Source organism: Gallus gallus, chromosome 20 (genome assembly GCF_016699485.2).
Source record: "Gallus gallus isolate bGalGal1 chromosome 20, bGalGal1.mat.broiler.GRCg7b, whole genome shotgun sequence".
In the NCBI taxonomy this organism is placed as follows: domain Eukaryota; kingdom Metazoa; phylum Chordata; class Aves; order Galliformes; family Phasianidae; genus Gallus; species Gallus gallus.
In genome coordinates this window covers 9,677,095-9,693,154 of record NC_052551.1, presented here as the reverse complement: position 1 = coordinate 9,693,154, position 16,060 = coordinate 9,677,095, and the positions used below count along the sequence as shown (strand labels likewise).

The following is a 16,060-nucleotide window of genomic DNA, read 5'->3' as shown; positions in this document are numbered from 1 at the left end:
CCTTGTTGATGGGGACCTGCAGGATCAGGCTGTTGGTGGGAGGATAACTGCAGCCTGCCTGTCCTTTCAGTAGTGTTTGATCTTGGTCTGAGACTTAAAATCCCTCTCCTCTCCTGGGTTTCCTAGCTTCTAGCTGAGGTGATGCAGCATTCCAGGGACCCCCCTCGTATGGTCACTTCTACTCTTGTGCTCATAAGCAGTATGGGGCATTTGCAGTCACATCGATAGCATTGCTCCCCTGTTACAGAGTGAATAAGCAAGAATTTCCATTGGCTTTTCAGCATGCCAGACAGCAGACATTCAGCAGAGATCTTGGAGATGTTGAGAGGGGAGTAAGCAGCCACATGAAAGCAATGGGAAACGTGCTTGCAGCCCCTTTGAGAGCTGTGTTCCTCTCGAGGCAGTGATCCCAACAGGATCCTTTGCTCAAGGCTTTCACTTGATGGGGTGCAGCCAAGTGTCCCAAGAAGGAAAAGATTCAAAGATGCTGACAACTTGTTAAGCCTCACGAGTCTTGCAGCGGATGGGATTATTCAAGCCAGGCTTGTGAGGGAACAGTGTCCTCACAGTAATGCTTAAAAAACCCTTCAGGATATAAAACCAAAGCTGGCCAAGGCACTCTGGCTCGTGCAGTGTGAACAAGAGCCAGCTAATTACCAGTTGCTGTTGCTTTTCTTGTATTAATGTAAGGAGAGGAGCGGAGCCTGAGTGCAATGCTAAATTTGCATATGGAGATTGAGAAGCAGAAGGAGCTCCTCAAAAGACAGAGGATAGCACCTTGTCTTGTGGCATTCTGCTGTGCTTGTGGGGCAGTCGGTGGGTGGAAAGCCATGGGATAAAGAGGGATGGAGATTCACTGACAGGATGCTTAAGTGCTAGGATGGTGAGCAAGAGATATGACACAGCTTACCTGGTGGTAGTGGGTCTGTGTGGGGCTGGCACCTTGGTGGAGGGTCCAACCTGCCTGCTGTGTTCCTGGACAGCTCTGGGGATGCTCTGCAAACCCAGACATGAAGGTAAGATCTCTAATGCAGGGTGTGGTGCTGGGGGCTTATTACAGTGCTGGCTCTGCTCAGAGCCTGCAGGGAAACCAGCATGCTGTGCCTCTGTGCCAGGGCTCCTGCTGCCGAGCCACTGGTTAGCATCACTCATTAGCACTGTCACACTTCCATCACTCGAGGTACAAGCAGGGGGAGCGCCCTGGGCAGTGAAGCTGTTGCTTTGCTGCTTTTGTGTCCACCAGAAATGCTCTCTTGGTTCTTAATGGCTTCTTGGAACAGGACGGGGAGCCCCTGCTGTGGGAGCCTGTCTGACCCACTGGGTCTGCAAGGGGCTCTCGGAGCACTAAGAACCAAATAATAAAAATACCAACATTCCTGAGCAAACGAACCAGCTCTGCTCTCTCTCAAAAATACATTTTCTTGAGTTGTATTTCCAGCTTGGCAGACAAAAACTAAATTCACTGACACGAATTTCCACTCAATCACGCCATGAGGAAGGAAGGAAACAAACAAGAAAAAAGAGCTGAGAGTTTGTTTGCTTAAAAACTATCTTCAATAAAAAGAACCGATGCTCTTTTTTCTTTCTTTTCCTCTGAAAGGGAGGGAGAGAAGGGAGTGGATGTGCAGCCATGGGCTGTTCTGCACCACAGCCTTTCCAGAGCTTCCCAAAGGCTGCGCGGCTGCTGCTGGGTTGTTGCTGGTGTTGGCTCTGTGTCAGCACAAGGGCAGGGGCTGCTGGCAGGAATGTTGCAATGCTGGGAGCTGGGCCTCTGGTAAACAACTCCTCGTGCCATACAAAAATACACAGATACCGTATATCTTTTCTCTGTGACATTTCCCATTGCACGCAGAGCCCTGGCTGGGTGCTCAGTGCCAAGCTCCTCCTGCAGGATGAGGGCAGAGCCCCATGCCTGGGCTGGGGAAGGTACAGTCCAGCTGCAAACCTTTCCTTTTGGGGTCCTGGTGCCTGCACAACCCACACTGATGTGCTCCCTGCACCAAGGATGCAGGATGCTCTTTGTGTTTGGGGTGATGGGTGTGTGGACCAGTCCCGCTGCTGCTGTCTGCTTGGGACTGGGGTGCTCTCTGAGTAGGGGTCCCCCACTGCTGGGCTGTGTGGGGGGGGGGGGGGGGGGAGGGGGGGCTGCCTCCCTCTGCCCCCCAGCAGGATGTGGGGCATTGTCCCCTCCTGTCCCCACACCGCAGCAGTGTGGGCAGTCTGGGGGTGTCCCCTGGATGTGCTGGGGCTGCTCCCCTCCCTGTGCTGCTTCAAACAGACGGAGCGATGTAAACCCGATGTGTTTTTATATGTACAACAGACGCTCATCAACACCCCCCCAACCCCCCCACTTCCAGTCCCCCAATGAAAGCCAACCAAAAAAAAAAAAAAAAACCTTTTAAAATAAAAAGTTAAAAAACCAACCAAACAACAATTGACCTTCCCACCCCCCCCACCCCCCCTCCAAAAAAAAAAGAAAGAAAAAAAAACCAAAACCCGCAGAACAAAACAAGTCCCCAAAGGGCTCTCAGGTGGGAATTGGGGACGTGCTGCGTCCCCAGGTGAAGGGATAAAGTGACCTCTTCAAAAGTGGGGGCGGTGCAGCCGGGGGGGGGGGCACTGAGCCCTGCGCACCCCCCCGCTGCCTCCGGCCGGGACGGGGTTCAGTAGTACGAGCCCGGGCTGAGCCGCCGCGGTGCCCCCACCCCGGGGACAGCCCTGAGACCGAGGGCTCCCGGGTAAAAAGCTAAAAACGGGGGGGTGGAGGAGAGCCGGGCTGTGCCCCCCACCCCCTCCTGGTGCCGCGTCCCCGCCGGTGTCCCCACGGCCTTTTAGGACTCCGAGGAGGAGCGGGAGACGTTCTGGAGCAGCGATTTGTATATGGCAGAGTTCAGGAAGCGAGGGTAGGAGTCTCTGTGCATCAGCGTGTAGATCTGGAGCTGAGCGTCGTCGAAGGTGTGCGAGGACGGCTCCTGCATCTTGCGGTTGATCACCTCCCGCACCCGCGAGTCCAGACTCACCTGGGCGAGAAATGAGGGCTGTGGGACCCCGGCGATGAGCCCCCAACCCCGGGCACAGCCCTGCAGGGTCGGGACGAGGGGCGACCCGCGGAGCTGAGCGGGGCGTCGGGACCCGGCGGTGCCACGGCCAAAGGTGGGGGCTCCGCGATGAGCCGAGGAGCAGAAAACGGGGTCCCAAACGAGGGGTGGGGACGGGGCTCGGCGGGGTTCGCACCGCTCCGGCCGTAGGGGAGCAGCAGGAGCCCATTCCCGTGGCCTCGGGCCGTGCGCAGGGAGCGGGGTTGGGGTATCCCCCGCAGCCGCATCTCCTCGGCACGATGGTGCCCTCGTGAGGTTTCGGCCCCGCAGCACAGCCCCGGCGCGGCCACGCGAGGAGCTTCGGGGACGGGGACGTGGGACGGGGACGTCGCCGTGCACAAACACCCTCCCGATGCCGTCCCGTTGGATATAGGGACGTAGCGCTGTGAGCATCCCTCCGGCACCCCAACACCCTGTGCAACCGGGTGCCCTCTCCCTAAGAACCCCCCCCCACCCCAAACCTCCTCTTAACCACAGAAGGGGCCCAAACCTTCCCGGAGCATTTGTGCCACGTACCTCCTTGGGGGAGAGGATGGAGATGTAGTCCTCGTAGATGGTCCTGGCCTTCTCATCGATGGTGTGTTTGTTGCACTCGGTTTTGAGCTCCTCGCACGCCAGCCAGAAGAGCATGTTCTCCTCACTGTACTCAGTCCTCAAGAACTCCCGGAAGACGTTGCGACCCGCTGGGCTCTTCATCAGCTTGTCAAAGGACTGCGCCCAGCCCCGCACCTCCTCCGTGGTGGGTTTGGAGCTGTGGGGTCAGCGGGGTGGGAAGCAAAGGGAAGGCGTTACAACTGGAGAGGGACGCTGGAGGTGGGATGGGATAGGGCCGGGTTTTCTCTGTTGCATCCATCCCCAAGGACAGGGATTGCGCGGGGACGATCCCAGCTCCGAGCCATCCCAGAGGGACTGCCCCCAAACACATCCCCTGTGCTCGTGCTCCTGCTCTGCCTCTGTTCATTATGGAGCTCCTGGAGATCTCCAGAAGTGCCCATAGGGTTTGTCCCAGCTCTGCTCAGCCGGGCCACACCATGTACTGGGTTGAAGCTGAATTCCCCAAAAGGGGACATATTGTGCTGCCAGCTCTGCACACCCAGGAGGGCGCAAAACCCCTTCCCATGCTGAGCTGCACTGCTGGCAGGTCCATGCACCAGCACTGACAGCTGGGGGAGCAAAATACTAATTACTAAAGCAAGGCAGAAGCCATCATTACCACTGGCTAATTAACGCATCTGATCCCTGGCACCAGCAGAGCACCCACGGCCGAGCTGTGTGCAGGCGGCTCTGTCTCACTTCCAATGCAGTGGATGCTCAGTGCAGGTGCCCCCACGTGTCCCTGCAGGCGGGGGGCTTGGTGTGAATGGCTCCCTGTGCCGTGCCGTGCTGTGCCATGAGATGCTGTGCCATGCACCCGGTGTCCCCGCACTCACCACGCTTCACAGTTTGGGATGGTCTCCAGTTTGGTCTCCCGGGACGCCCTCCACGCTCGCTCCCGGTCCTCGTTCCTAACGGGGAGATGGAAAGGTAGTAACGGGCAGCGGGGAATGGGGCTGCAGCCCCACCTCACCCTCACCTGACCCCGCCACCTCCTGCCCACCCAACTCCCACCGTGGGCAGCCACATCCACACCTCCGCTCCCTCCCTTCCTTTGTGCGGTTCTGCCCCGACCATGCGGCGATGCTCCCTGCGCTCAGGGCACGGCTGTGCCAGGCACCAGGCACCGACACATTGCTGCAAGGACACCATGCTGTGCCGTGCTATCGCCTCCTCCAGCTGCCAGCAGGGCCCGGCCCACGCAGGAAGCGGGCGGCTGGGATAGAATTAGGAAGGCGAAGTGCCGGACCCCGCACTGTGCTGTGGCCACGATGCTCAGCACCAGCGCCGCCTGCAAGCAAACACCGCGGCACCGATGTCCTCTGCTCCCCCCATCCTCGGCCCCGTGCTGCAAGAGGAAAGCGGCCTCCAGCCAACTTCCCCCGGCCCACCAATTTCGGAGCCGGGCGCCGACCGCAGCGCTTCCTGCTTGCAACACTGCCCCTGGCTGCAATCCCGGGTTTAACCCTGAGAGCAGCAGCTGGGGTGGGCACCTCCCCGCCTGTGCTGTGCTACAGGGCTCAGTGCCCGATGCCCCCAAGTCTGGGAGTGCTTTGCACCATCCTCGCTTGCTTCTGCTCCCAGGCTCCTGCCGAGGTGGGACGCGGGTGGGTGTTGCGCTGCTCTCACTCCTCGTTGCATTTGAGGAAACAAAGCTGGATCAGGAGAACGGGGCCCCAAGAGCAGCGCCTTGCACAGTGATGATGCATCGGTGCTGTGGTTGGTCCACGGGTTTGCAAGGGGCTCAGCTCCAGGTTTGGATGCTCCTCCGGGCTCAATGCCGTCAGTGGCTGCAAAACCCAACGCTGCTGCGGCGCACAAAGCTGTCAGCAACCTCACAACGGGCTGATGCTGAGAGCAGGTTGGCTCTCCAAATCCTGGTTATCCGGGCACAAAAGGGAGCTGGGATGCAGATGGAGGTGAGCAGCTGGCGATGGCTTCAAGCGGCATGGGGAGCAGGGCCCAGCTCTGTGCACGGCGGTCCTGCTGCTGCCCTGGGTATGGGACGGCTGCTGGCTGTGCTGTTCCCACGTGCAGCCCCAGCAGAGCCATCGATGCAGCATAGGATGAGGGTTCCCAGCCTGATGCTGCTTTCTGCTCTGTATATTTCTAACGACTTGGCTGGAGGGAAGGAGCTGTGGTGCACTGGGGCTCGGCAGGGTGAACTCATTGGGATCCATGCGGAGGAGAGCAATGCATGTAGCCCTGTGCAGCTGCGGTGGTGCTGGCACCCACCCCCAAAACACCTCTTTCCAAAGCACTGTGTGCAATCCCCTTGCACGAACACCGCGCACAGCCTGTTTAATTGCAGCACGTCTTTGGCTTTTGGCTGCTGACTGAGCACAAAGCACATGGGCACTCCTGAGACAAAGTGAGTGGGGACGGCTCCATCCCAGCTGTGTTCCTGCACCGCTGCCTGTGGTGCTGTGCCCAAAGGGACCCCATCCCGGCAGCTCCGGGTGCACCCACAACTTGGTGCTGCACCAGCCACGTAGGACCAAAGTGCTGCTCGCAAGACCCGTGCTTACCATGAGCAACTGCAGCAGCAGCACCAGCAGAAGCAGCAGGCATTGGGGCGGTGGTTGCTGGCGGGTTGCACCGTTGTCGGAGAAGTCTCATGCCGGGACATCGGAAGGGGTGGCTCTGCGGACGCGGGTCCTGCGTACTGCGAGGCAGGAGGGCACAGGAGGGGGAGTGGGTGAGCTGAGGGCAGGCGACCATCCCGGCTCCCCCCACCTCAAAAAGCAGCATTTGGGTCCAAGGGGCATCCAAGGGGCTGAGGTCACTCCTGCTGCAAGCAGGTGGCCAGGAACCCTCTGCTCTGGGTGACACGCTGTCCCCATGCGCCCCCCTCTCCCCACCTCACAGAGGTGACCACGGGACCCTCTCATGTGGCTTGCAGTGATTTATTTTGCCCCACCCCCCCCCTCATCCCACCGCCCCCAGCCCTATTTTCATCTCACCTGCGTCCCAGCCTCATACACGGTGGCAGTGGGTGGGTCGTGCTCTGGGGGCTCTTCTGCTGCTCACCACTCCTCCCAGGCCGCGGGTGACCCGAGCAGCCCGGTTAGCGTCCCTGCAGCCGCACGGCTGGAGCCTGCAACAGGCAAGTGGAGTGGCACCGTGTTACCCCTATGGTGAGCATGGACCCTGAGCGGGAGCAGCTGGGGAAGGGCTGCACCATGCTGGGAAGAGCCCTGTGCAGGCTGGGGTAACGCAGGCAGACATCGGTGCAAGAAAAGGAAGTGAGAAGGAAAGGAGGAGGGGAGGGCACGGCAGAGGGCTGCCCCACGCTGCTCTCTGGCCCTGCTCTTGCTTTGCTGGCGGTGTGACAGCCTGCCTGCATGCGGCACTCGTAGGGTCCCCCCACTGCCTGGGGGCTGCCTGCCCCATGCTGGATGCCCCACATCCCAGCTCTGCCCTGCAGGGTTTGGGTACGGTCCATGGTCAGGGCTCAGCCTTGCACAGCTGTGCCCCGTGCCACAGCCAGGCACCATGGAGGCCTTTAGGTCCACGATAGGGAAGTCAGAGCTGCTCCACGGCATCATGTGAGTGGAAGGAAACGGGGGAAGTTCTCAACTCCCAGCACTACACCCAAACTCTGTGCCAAGTGTTGGCCAGGCCCAGAGCTTGGCAGAACTCAGTGGCCCCAACTGCACCTGCCCCATGCCCCACCTGCGGTGGGAACGCTCCATGTCCCATTGCCCCAGGTCACCATCCCGCTGCAGAGCCAGGACTTGGGATGTGCCTCCCAGCAGGGCACAGGCTGGGCAGGGGATGCTGGTGGCGGAGGCTTGGAGCCATGCATCACAGGCACAAAGACTGGGAGCTGCGGTTGCCCGCTGCAAGCTCCTCTCCCCGGCCCCTGAAGCCCTCCTGCTGGTTCCCTGTGCTCCTGCAGGAACTAAAAAGGAGAGAGTCTGTGCTTCTCTCCCAGTTGTCCCTATTTATAGCCCCGAGTGCTGGCAGGACGGTTGTGACCTTGTCAACCCGCTCGGCAGCAGCTCTGCACCCTCAGACAGCACTGCTGGCAGGTGCATTGCAGAATCCTCGTTTTCCCCTTTGCTTTGCTTCCCCTTTACCAACCAACCTCATTCTCAATGGCTGCACAGGCAGCAAAATCCCACAGCAAACCCCGGTGGCCCCTTGGTCTGAAGTGTTCATTACAGCAGTGATGTGAGAAGGGGGAAAACACAGAGGAACTACGCTGGGAGCCCTCCTGCTGCATCCCACTGCGCTGAATGCAAAGGCAGTGCAGGCTCTTATGCAGCACTGGAGCATAGAGCACGGGGTGCCCAAGGGATGGGGACGTGGGGATGGAGTGTGGCAGTGCTGTCCCACCACGCTGGGGCCACTGGGACAGCAGATCAGGAAGCAGAACCACACAGAGCCAGAGCCCATGGGGAGGTGTGGGTGTGCACGAGACTGAGAAAAGAGGAACGTGGAGGACAGGGGATGTTTCTCAAACACAGACACGAGACAGCCCCATAGCCCCCACCCAGCCCGAGCGCCCTGCGGTGCTGCCCCACACTCGGTGACGTAGCTGCGACCTTGGAGTCCCCACATTCTGGGCACCCCCATGCTGTGCCATGCCAGCTCCCACACCCCCATCCCCACTGAGCTCTCCCCATCCGATCACGGCACAGAGGTGACAGGGATGGGGCTGTGCCACCCCAGTGCACATCGCCGCCCTGAGCCCCCACGCAGCCGTCCACGGGGGATGCTCCCCAAAATTACTTTGGAAGGGAAACGTTCCCTTCCCCAGAGCGGCTGCTGGATTGCAGCACCCACCAAACACCGTGGATGTCTCAGGCAGCGCCGAGGCCGTCCCCACACCCGTACCTGTGCTATTCCAGCCATGGCCATGCCATCGGCGCCCGGCTCGCGGTGCGCAGCGTTGGCCGGGCAGGGAGCCGGGAGGGAAAAGAAGAAAGAGAGAGAAAAGAAAAGAAGCCGAACACATCCTCTCACAGGAAAGGGAGTGGTAAGGGAAGTGGCAAACTCAACTGAAGAGTTCAGACCTTTTTTGGGAAAGCCCCGCCAAGGCCACGCTGCTCTGCCCGGCCGACAGCCGCGGGTGCCGCATCCCTCCTGCAGTGTGGGGACACGGCTCTCCCGGGCAGGATGGGGACATGTGGGGCATCACGGGGACGCCGAGGGCACGCCAGCACCGCAGGAACCCATAGCACCAAGGAAGTGACCATTGCGGCGTCGCACCCCGCGCAATGCAAGGATCCATCCGGAGGGATGGTGCCAACACGCGGTGCCCCGGGATTTTCCAGAGCATCACTGACGGGGGAGGAATCGGGCAGAGAGCGGCGGGGCCGTGGAGTGGGGTGGGATGAACCAAAGCCCCACGGGCACAGCGCCTCCCGGCAGCGTCACCGCAGAGTAGGGCTGCACCCACCTGCTGCCATGCAGCGCGGGGCTGAGCTCTCTCGGCCGAGGGTGACTCACAAACAAAAGCAACATGTGAGAGAAAAATCGGCCGTGCAACCTCAGCTTCCTTGATTGAATTTGCCCGCGGGGCTGCAACAGCGGCACAGACACCGGCGGTCACCGCTCCGACTGCAGCAAAGGGAGCACGGGGTGAGAGCCGGGCGATGCAGCGTGCACACATCACCCCAAACCTCACCAAAATCCCAACGCCGTGCGCCCCGGCACCCAAAACCCACTGTCCCAGTGCTGAGCCCACACTGCCGCAGGGGAAACTCCCCAGGCCCTGTGCAAAACCTCCGTGCTTTGGCAGCTCTGCCCCTTGGCAGGGACCCCCCGCCCCCTCCCGGGTTTGCCCCATGGGCACAGCCTGGCCCTGCAGCTGCCCCCGCCCCGCAGTGCGCCCCAGACACCTGCTGGTGCACAGGAAGTTTTGGGAGCTATTCTTAGACTGCTTTTTCTCTTTTCTCCCCCCCCCCCCCTTCTACTTCAGCAATTAGAAAGGACTCGAAAGGTGGGGCTCGAGATCCTGCATTGGGATGGTGTCTGTGGGCACGGGGCAAGGCTGACCCCAATGCTGTCAGCACGGGGGTGACAGCGGTGCACGGGACTACAGCCCTATCTGGGACACCTTGGCCACGTGGGGACCAAAGAGGTGGTGATGTGCCGCCCTGCACCTGCCCTGAGCATGCCCACAAAGTGCCCCTGCACACTGCAGAGGTGGCAGCGGGGAGCGGATGTGTCTGGGAGCCCTGCAGTGATTTCTTTGTCAGCCGCAGTCCCCAGCGCTGGGTGCTCCTGCACTGAGCCAAACCCCACGGCACATCCCCAGAACTCCTCATTGCACATCCCAAAAGCTCCCCACCAAACATCCCAAAGCTGCCACCACGCACCCCCACAGCTGCCCGCCTCAACACCCCAAAGCTGCCACCACACTCCCCATAGCCCCCCATCCCAAATCCCACAGCTCTGCCCCAGCCCTGTGGGCGCAGCGCTGCCGGCACCGTCTCCTCAGCCTCGGCTCTCGCACAGAAAAGTGGTTAATTATTTCAGAGCCCAAAAATAGCACCCGCGCCAATCAGCTGGGGGATTTAATAAGGCAAGCCCTGACAATTATGTTTCTATTAGTGGAGGTATCGTGGCGTTGTTAAGGCAGACTCCCATTAAGCATTTGGTAATGATCCATGCGAAAGGAGAAAGATCGCGGGGATCAATAGTCAGCAGAGGCACGGGGCGAGCAGCGGGCGCATGGGGAGAGGGAAGGAGGGAAGGCAGGGATGAAGCCTTGCTGTGCTGCTGCTCAGACCGTGGTTTGCACCTGGAGCGGTCCCTGAGTAGCTCTGCAGCTGTGCATCCATCCCTCTGCTGAGCATCCCTGACCCCAGCGCCGATGGCGTGCACCAAAATCCCACTTTGGGATGCTAAATCCCTCCACAGACGGAGAATACAGAGCACATCTGCTCACGCCAGGTGCAGCCTGGTGAGAGGCAGAAGGGTCTCTGTGTGCATGGGTGCAGGTGGCACTGTGTGGGGCTCACGGCCCCCTCAGCACTGGGAGCCTGCGGTGATTGGGGCTGTGGAGCCTCAGAGGGCCAAGGGCACAGAGACAGGGCATTGTCTTTCCCAAGGAAAGGGGATAAACAGCCACATCGAGGTGAATGGAAACCCTCTGCATCCCATGGAGGTGCTGGGGCAAAGGGTGGCTCCATACAGCCAGTGGGTGATTTCCTGCCCGGCCCCAGGATGAGACCAACACACAGCACCTGGAGCCCCCAGTGCTGCACACGGAGCTGTGTGCCCACCCATGTGGGCACGAAGGCACTGCACACTGCCGGCCCGGATCGGAGCTTTTCAGGGTCAGACTGCAGGCAGAGCCCAGGACAGGTGCCCACGTGGGCACGGCATGCACGGCATCCCCTCTGCTGCCCCATCCCCAGGACAGCCCCTGGGGGGAACACACATCAGTGACCACCACAGGGATGCTCCACGCTGTCGGGAGCTGTGACACCAACCTATGGGTTATTTAAAACCCAACCAAAGGGGAACAAAGTCTGCAGGGTTCGGCTCGGCCACGCGGGGAGGAGCTGGTGGCACGGAGGAAGGAAGCGCTGTCACCCTGCATGGCCCCTGTGCCACGGGCACAGCACGCAGCATGGCGGCCCGCACTGCCCCACAGCACTGTCTCCCCTTGTTATTATTTTGTGTTGTTTGGCGAGGCCGGCACGAAGCTTTCCTTTCCTTTTCCGGGGTTGCTGCACCTGTTTGCTCTTCTCCTGCCCTTTGCACTGAACCGCCGCGTGGGCATTCGCCTCCTGCAGGAGCCCCCAGGGGGTTCACGCAGGAGACAGGAGGGAGGGCAAGGGGAAAACCCAAACCCCGCGCCCCAAGCACTCTGCTGGCTCTGTGAGGCCCTTCTATACGGAGCCCCATCCGCAAACCCAGAGATCCTCACTGTCTGTGTAAAGAGCCCCCAGCAGCTCAGCACAGAGCAGGTGAGGCCGTTTCCAGGGCTGCTCAGAGAACTGGAAGTGCAGCTTGTTTGGAAATTCTACCCTATGTTTTCTTGCTGTCAGGAAACCCCCCTTTTCTCCATGCCTGTGATGAATATTGATGCTGAACCCCAACGGATTCTGTAGTTCTTCTTGCTGCTGCTGCTTCACCTTCCCCAGGGCTAAACCAAAGGCAGGACACGGTGTGGGACCGGAGCAGCTCTGGGGCTGCTCCTCGTGTCCCTCCCCATGCCCTTGGGTGCAGCACGAGCCTGGCTTTGGTCTGAGCTGTAGTTGTACCCCAAAGCCACTGAATGCCACGTCCCATGGTGCCTGGCTGCCAGCACGGGGGATGGCATGGACACAGCTGCACCCAGCCACGCACCAGCCCTGCATCTGCAGCAATGCATGCACAGCCGGACCAAAGACATCCCATCCCTGCAGGAGGTCTCAAGAAGGCAGCTCTGTGCTGCCACTGCTGCAAGGGATTGGAGACTTTCTGAGCACCCCCAGCGGCACGGGGAGCAGCCCTACCACAGCCTGCTGGAAATGCACTCGCTGCAACACAGCTCTCCAGCAAAATGCATGAGTGCATGGAGCTGCCTGGGCTTGGACTGCAGGGAGAGAGCATGGAGAACAGGCAGATCAGCACTGTTCCAGTGCCCATCGGTGATGGCAGGGAAGGGAACGTGGGGGGCTGTGGCATGGCCAGCATGTGGCGAAGCGGAAGGGGAATGAATGGAGTGGGCACTGCTGGAAACGGGCCGGGAGAGCTGATGGAGTGCCCAGCACTGGATGAGATGCCCACAAGGCCGAGTGCCATGGAGCTGGAGTGGGGGTGGTGACGTCCCCCATGGAGCAGCTGCCAGGTCCGGGCTGCAGCAGCGTGAGGGCTCAGCACCTTCCCCTCCTGCAGCAGCGTGGGACACCATACACTGTCCTCTCCTCTCCATCGGGTGAGAATCGTTTCAAGAACCGGGAGCAACATCCCATTTCTCCCCCTCGAATCAAGAAGTAGCTATTGAATAACACACAGAACCAAATGGTTTTAGACCCACCCCCTCCAAACAGCCTTTGCAATGGAAATGCAGAGACGTGCAGAGACGAAGAAGGAACTGAGTAATAGGAAGCGGCGGTGGGCACGGGGCAACCCGGAAGCAGCCACGGTCCCGGCGCAGCCCTGCGCCCCGCTGACAGCCCTGCTGCTGGGGTGTGGGCACACAGCGGGGGCTCACCGCAAGAAACCACCCAGGGGGAGCACAGACCCCCACCAGCATGGCTGAGGGATGGGGCAGAACCCGGCGTGGTGAGCCTACCTCCCCCAGAGCTGCATTCCCAGGGGAATTTTCTCTGGAGGATACAAACTTGGGGGAAAAGAAGGACTGCCACGGCAGCTGCGGAGGTGCTCTGCAGAGCTCGTGGAGCCTCTGCTCCAAAGGTGCTCGTGGTGCTGCTCCTGGGGGAAGCACAGTGCGCAGCGCTGCCCCGCACTCTCTGCATGGGCCCAGCAGAACTCGGGGTGCTGTGGTTCCAGCCCCGCAGTCAGCACACGGCAAAGAGAGCGGAGGATGCACTTTGGGAGGCAGTGGAGATGCTCTGCTCCCACACCTCGGGCAGCTCAGACTGAATTACTCCGCCGGGGTATTCTTTTCCCTTTCCCTCTCCGGGTTGGAGCGTCATGGTCAGATTATCTCCCTTTGGTTCCTTTCATTTTATCCTAAATAACGATATCAAAACGGGCACGCAGACCCCGACTGATGCATATCCGAGTCACCAAACCTCTGCTTCCCCACTATAATCTGATGAGGTAGAGTTTGTTTAATTGCCGAAGAACACGACTGTATTTTGATTAGCAGCTTTGAGTCATTTGTGGGGAAGGGCTGAGGCGGAGGAGCTGAAATCCTTGTAGGGAAATCTGATGTGGCGCTGTCCCCTGGGATGTATCCTGAGGTACGTGCCCACTGGGGCAACCCAATGCACGACACACCCACTGGGACAGCAGGCACTGCGAGCACCGATCCTGCCTGGGATGGCAGAGCCGCATCCAGAGGGGAACCAACTCTCCTTGCAGCGGGGAAATCCCTCCCACTCACTTAACACTTTTTGTTGAGTTTCTTAAATAAGGCCATGGATCCGCGCCAGAGCGGCCTCATGGGGAGGGAGGGGGGGAGGGAGCTTCCCGGGGGATCCTCGCTGTGCCCAGGGATGCGGTCGGCCCTCTCCATCCCTCAGCCAAGCCGCCAAGCCCACGTGATGGGCTCGTGTTGGGCGACAGATAGACGTTACGTCCCTACGGGGGAGCCACATCCCGGTCACTGGGTCCTCTGGTCACTAAGTCCCCTGGTCACCAGGTCCCCCTGCCTGGTGCTGGAGGACCCGATGATGACCGGATCTCAGGCTCGCCCTGACCTCAGCCAACCTCCCCATGCCACAGTGAGGTCAGGGCTGCTGGTGGGGTACAGCACCCCCAGCCGCAGGGAGCACGCAGAGGACCCCACATCCTACAGAGGATGCTCCAGCACTGCACACCTGTGGGTGCAGAGAGGGCCCTGGGGGTCACCCCAATGTAACCCTCCCCCTGGGTTGGGCAAGACCCAGCGCAGCCATCCCTGCGGTGAGAGGGGGCCCCCTCCTTCCTCCTTCCTCCTCCATCCTCCTCCTCCTCGCAGGGGCTCGGCCCTCCCCAGAGGCGATGGGGAGGAAGGGGACGAGAGGGGAACCCCCGCACCCCCCACAGGCCCGGTGTGCTCTGTGCCCCCGCCCCGCGGAGCATCGCGCTGTCCCCCTCGCGCACGGGGCCGGTGACAGGCGGTGACACACGGACACACGGACACACGGACGCAGCCCTCCCTCTCCATCAGCGCCCCGCGGTGCTCAGTGTATGTGCCCGGAGAGAAGAGGAGGAAAAGGGGAGGATGCACGGAAAGGGGGGGATGAATGGGAAAGGGTGGGGGGGGGGGGGGCGGTCGTGGAGAAGAGGGGAATCATGGAGAAAGGGGGGATCATGCAAAAGGGGGGTGCGTGCAGGGGGGAGCGCACACGGAGGGGCGGCGGGGGGAGCGTTACAAGGATGGGGATGCAAAAGGGGTCCGGCCGCAGCCTGCGGGGGGGGCGGGCCGGGCAATGCACGGGGGTGGCGGGTCCGTGTCGTCCCCCCCCCCCGCCTCGCTCCCCGCCCCAGCCCCCGGCATCCCCCGGGCCGGGCCGTGGGGTACTCACGGGTCGGGCATCCGCGCCGTCGAGCAGCGCCGTCCGCTGCCCCGTGCCCACGGCCGCCGCCCGTGCGCTGCCCCCGGGTTCGGCACCGGAGGGAGAGGGAGAGGCAGCGGGAGCGGAGCGGAGCGGAGCGGCTGCACTGCGCACGCGTCCCCCGGCCCCTGCGATTGACTTCCTAAAGCAATTGCAGCTTTGGCACTTCCTCACGTCAAAACACACACACACACACACACAGACGCACACACACACACGCACAGCGCCCGGTCCCGTGCCCTACACCGACACCCAGAGCCGCTGTCCGGTGTGTGCGGCCAGCACCGGCACCAGCACCCGAACCCGAGCTGCATCCTGCACCAGGTACAGGACCCTGCACCGGCACTGTGCACCCAGCACCTTTGCAACCCAGCACTGCACGCCCCATACTCTGACATCTTGCACCCGGAGCCCTCTACCAGCACCCAGCACTGTGCACCCCGATGCAGGCATCCTGTGCCAGCACAGGGCACTGGGACCGCCTGCACCAGCATCCTGAACCCACTGCCCTTCCCCTGCACTCAGCACTGTGCACCCCAAACCAGCACACGGCACTGACACCCAGCGCCAGCATCACCCCCAGCCTCATCTCTCTGCGTTATGGGGTCGCAAGGGGGGAAATTTCCCATCTCCACTCCCCCATTGAGGCTCTCCCCAAATGCCTGGGGAAGGGAGGGAGCTGGAGGCACCCCTGCTCTGTGTGTGCACGGGGCTGCTGGGAGCGGAGTGACTTTCCCTAAATCTCCGTGTTGTATTTATTGATTTATTAAAGGGGGATTATGCATTGCTAAAGATAAAGGGCGATCAAACTTTGGGAGAGAAAAGGAGGCATAAAAATTTCACGCTCTCGCCGGGTGGGGAAATTATCCCATTTTATTATTTAAAACCTCATTAAAACCCATTTCCCTGGGAGAGACAATGATTGAACCGCCACCTATTTCAACCCCTGCGATGTGCACTCTGCTACGTGGGGGGGGGGGAGCATTGAGAACGGGGCCTTCACACGTGGCTGCTGAGCTGCAAACACCGAATGTGGCCCCATCCCATGCGAGCAGCATCTCAGAGTGGAGAGCTCTTCTCCTCCGTGGGCATCTCCTGCCATTCCAACCCCTTCCTTGTTGGGTTTCCCTATTTTTCCTGCTTTCCCCCCTCCAGCACACTGCTGACCAGGAGTTTGCTCAGGGAGGGTGTGCC

General features: G+C 60.8%; 1 protein-coding gene across 3 annotated transcripts; it reads right to left on the bottom strand.

The window, feature by feature from the left end:
- Positions 1 to 1,519: 1,519 nt before the first annotated feature.
- RGS19 (regulator of G-protein signaling 19) lies at positions 1,520 to 15,002 on the bottom strand. 3 transcript variants are annotated; one of them, XM_040650630.2, is made up of 6 exons: positions 8,535 to 8,628; positions 6,656 to 6,789; positions 6,221 to 6,357; positions 4,529 to 4,603; positions 3,615 to 3,849; positions 1,520 to 3,020 (listed from the first exon to the last, which is right to left on the bottom strand). In XM_040650630.2, exons 3-6 carry the CDS (start codon positions 6,319 to 6,321, stop codon positions 2,832 to 2,834), a joined length of 600 nt encoding a protein of 199 aa, XP_040506564.1. In that variant the 5' UTR covers positions 6,322 to 6,357; positions 6,656 to 6,789; positions 8,535 to 8,628; the 3' UTR covers positions 1,520 to 2,831. The 3 variants fall into 3 exon arrangements, with proteins under 3 accessions (XP_040506564.1, XP_024997925.1, NP_989560.2); NM_204229.2 differs by lacking the exon at positions 8,535 to 8,628 and adding an exon at positions 14,837 to 15,002 and having other exon boundaries at positions 1,526 to 3,020; XM_025142157.3 differs by lacking the exons at positions 6,656 to 6,789; positions 8,535 to 8,628 and having other exon boundaries at positions 4,529 to 4,602; positions 6,221 to 6,354.
- Between the last annotated feature and the right edge of the window lie 1,058 nt (positions 15,003 to 16,060).

What these genes read in the sequence shown, in the direction of transcription:
- RGS19 (NM_204229.2), bottom strand. Translation starts at nt 6,321, where the DNA reads ATGTCCCGGCATGAGACTTCTCCGACAACGGTGCAACCCGCCAGCAAC. An exon ending in ATCCCAAACTGTGAAGCGTG is followed by an intron (nt 3,850 to 4,528) that starts GTGAGTGCGGGG and finishes CTGACCCCACAG; the next exon opens with CTCCAAACCCACCACGGAGG. An exon ending in CCATCCTCTCCCCCAAGGAG is followed by an intron (nt 3,021 to 3,614) that starts GTACGTGGCACA and finishes TTTCTCGCCCAG; the next exon opens with GTGAGTCTGGACTCGCGGGT.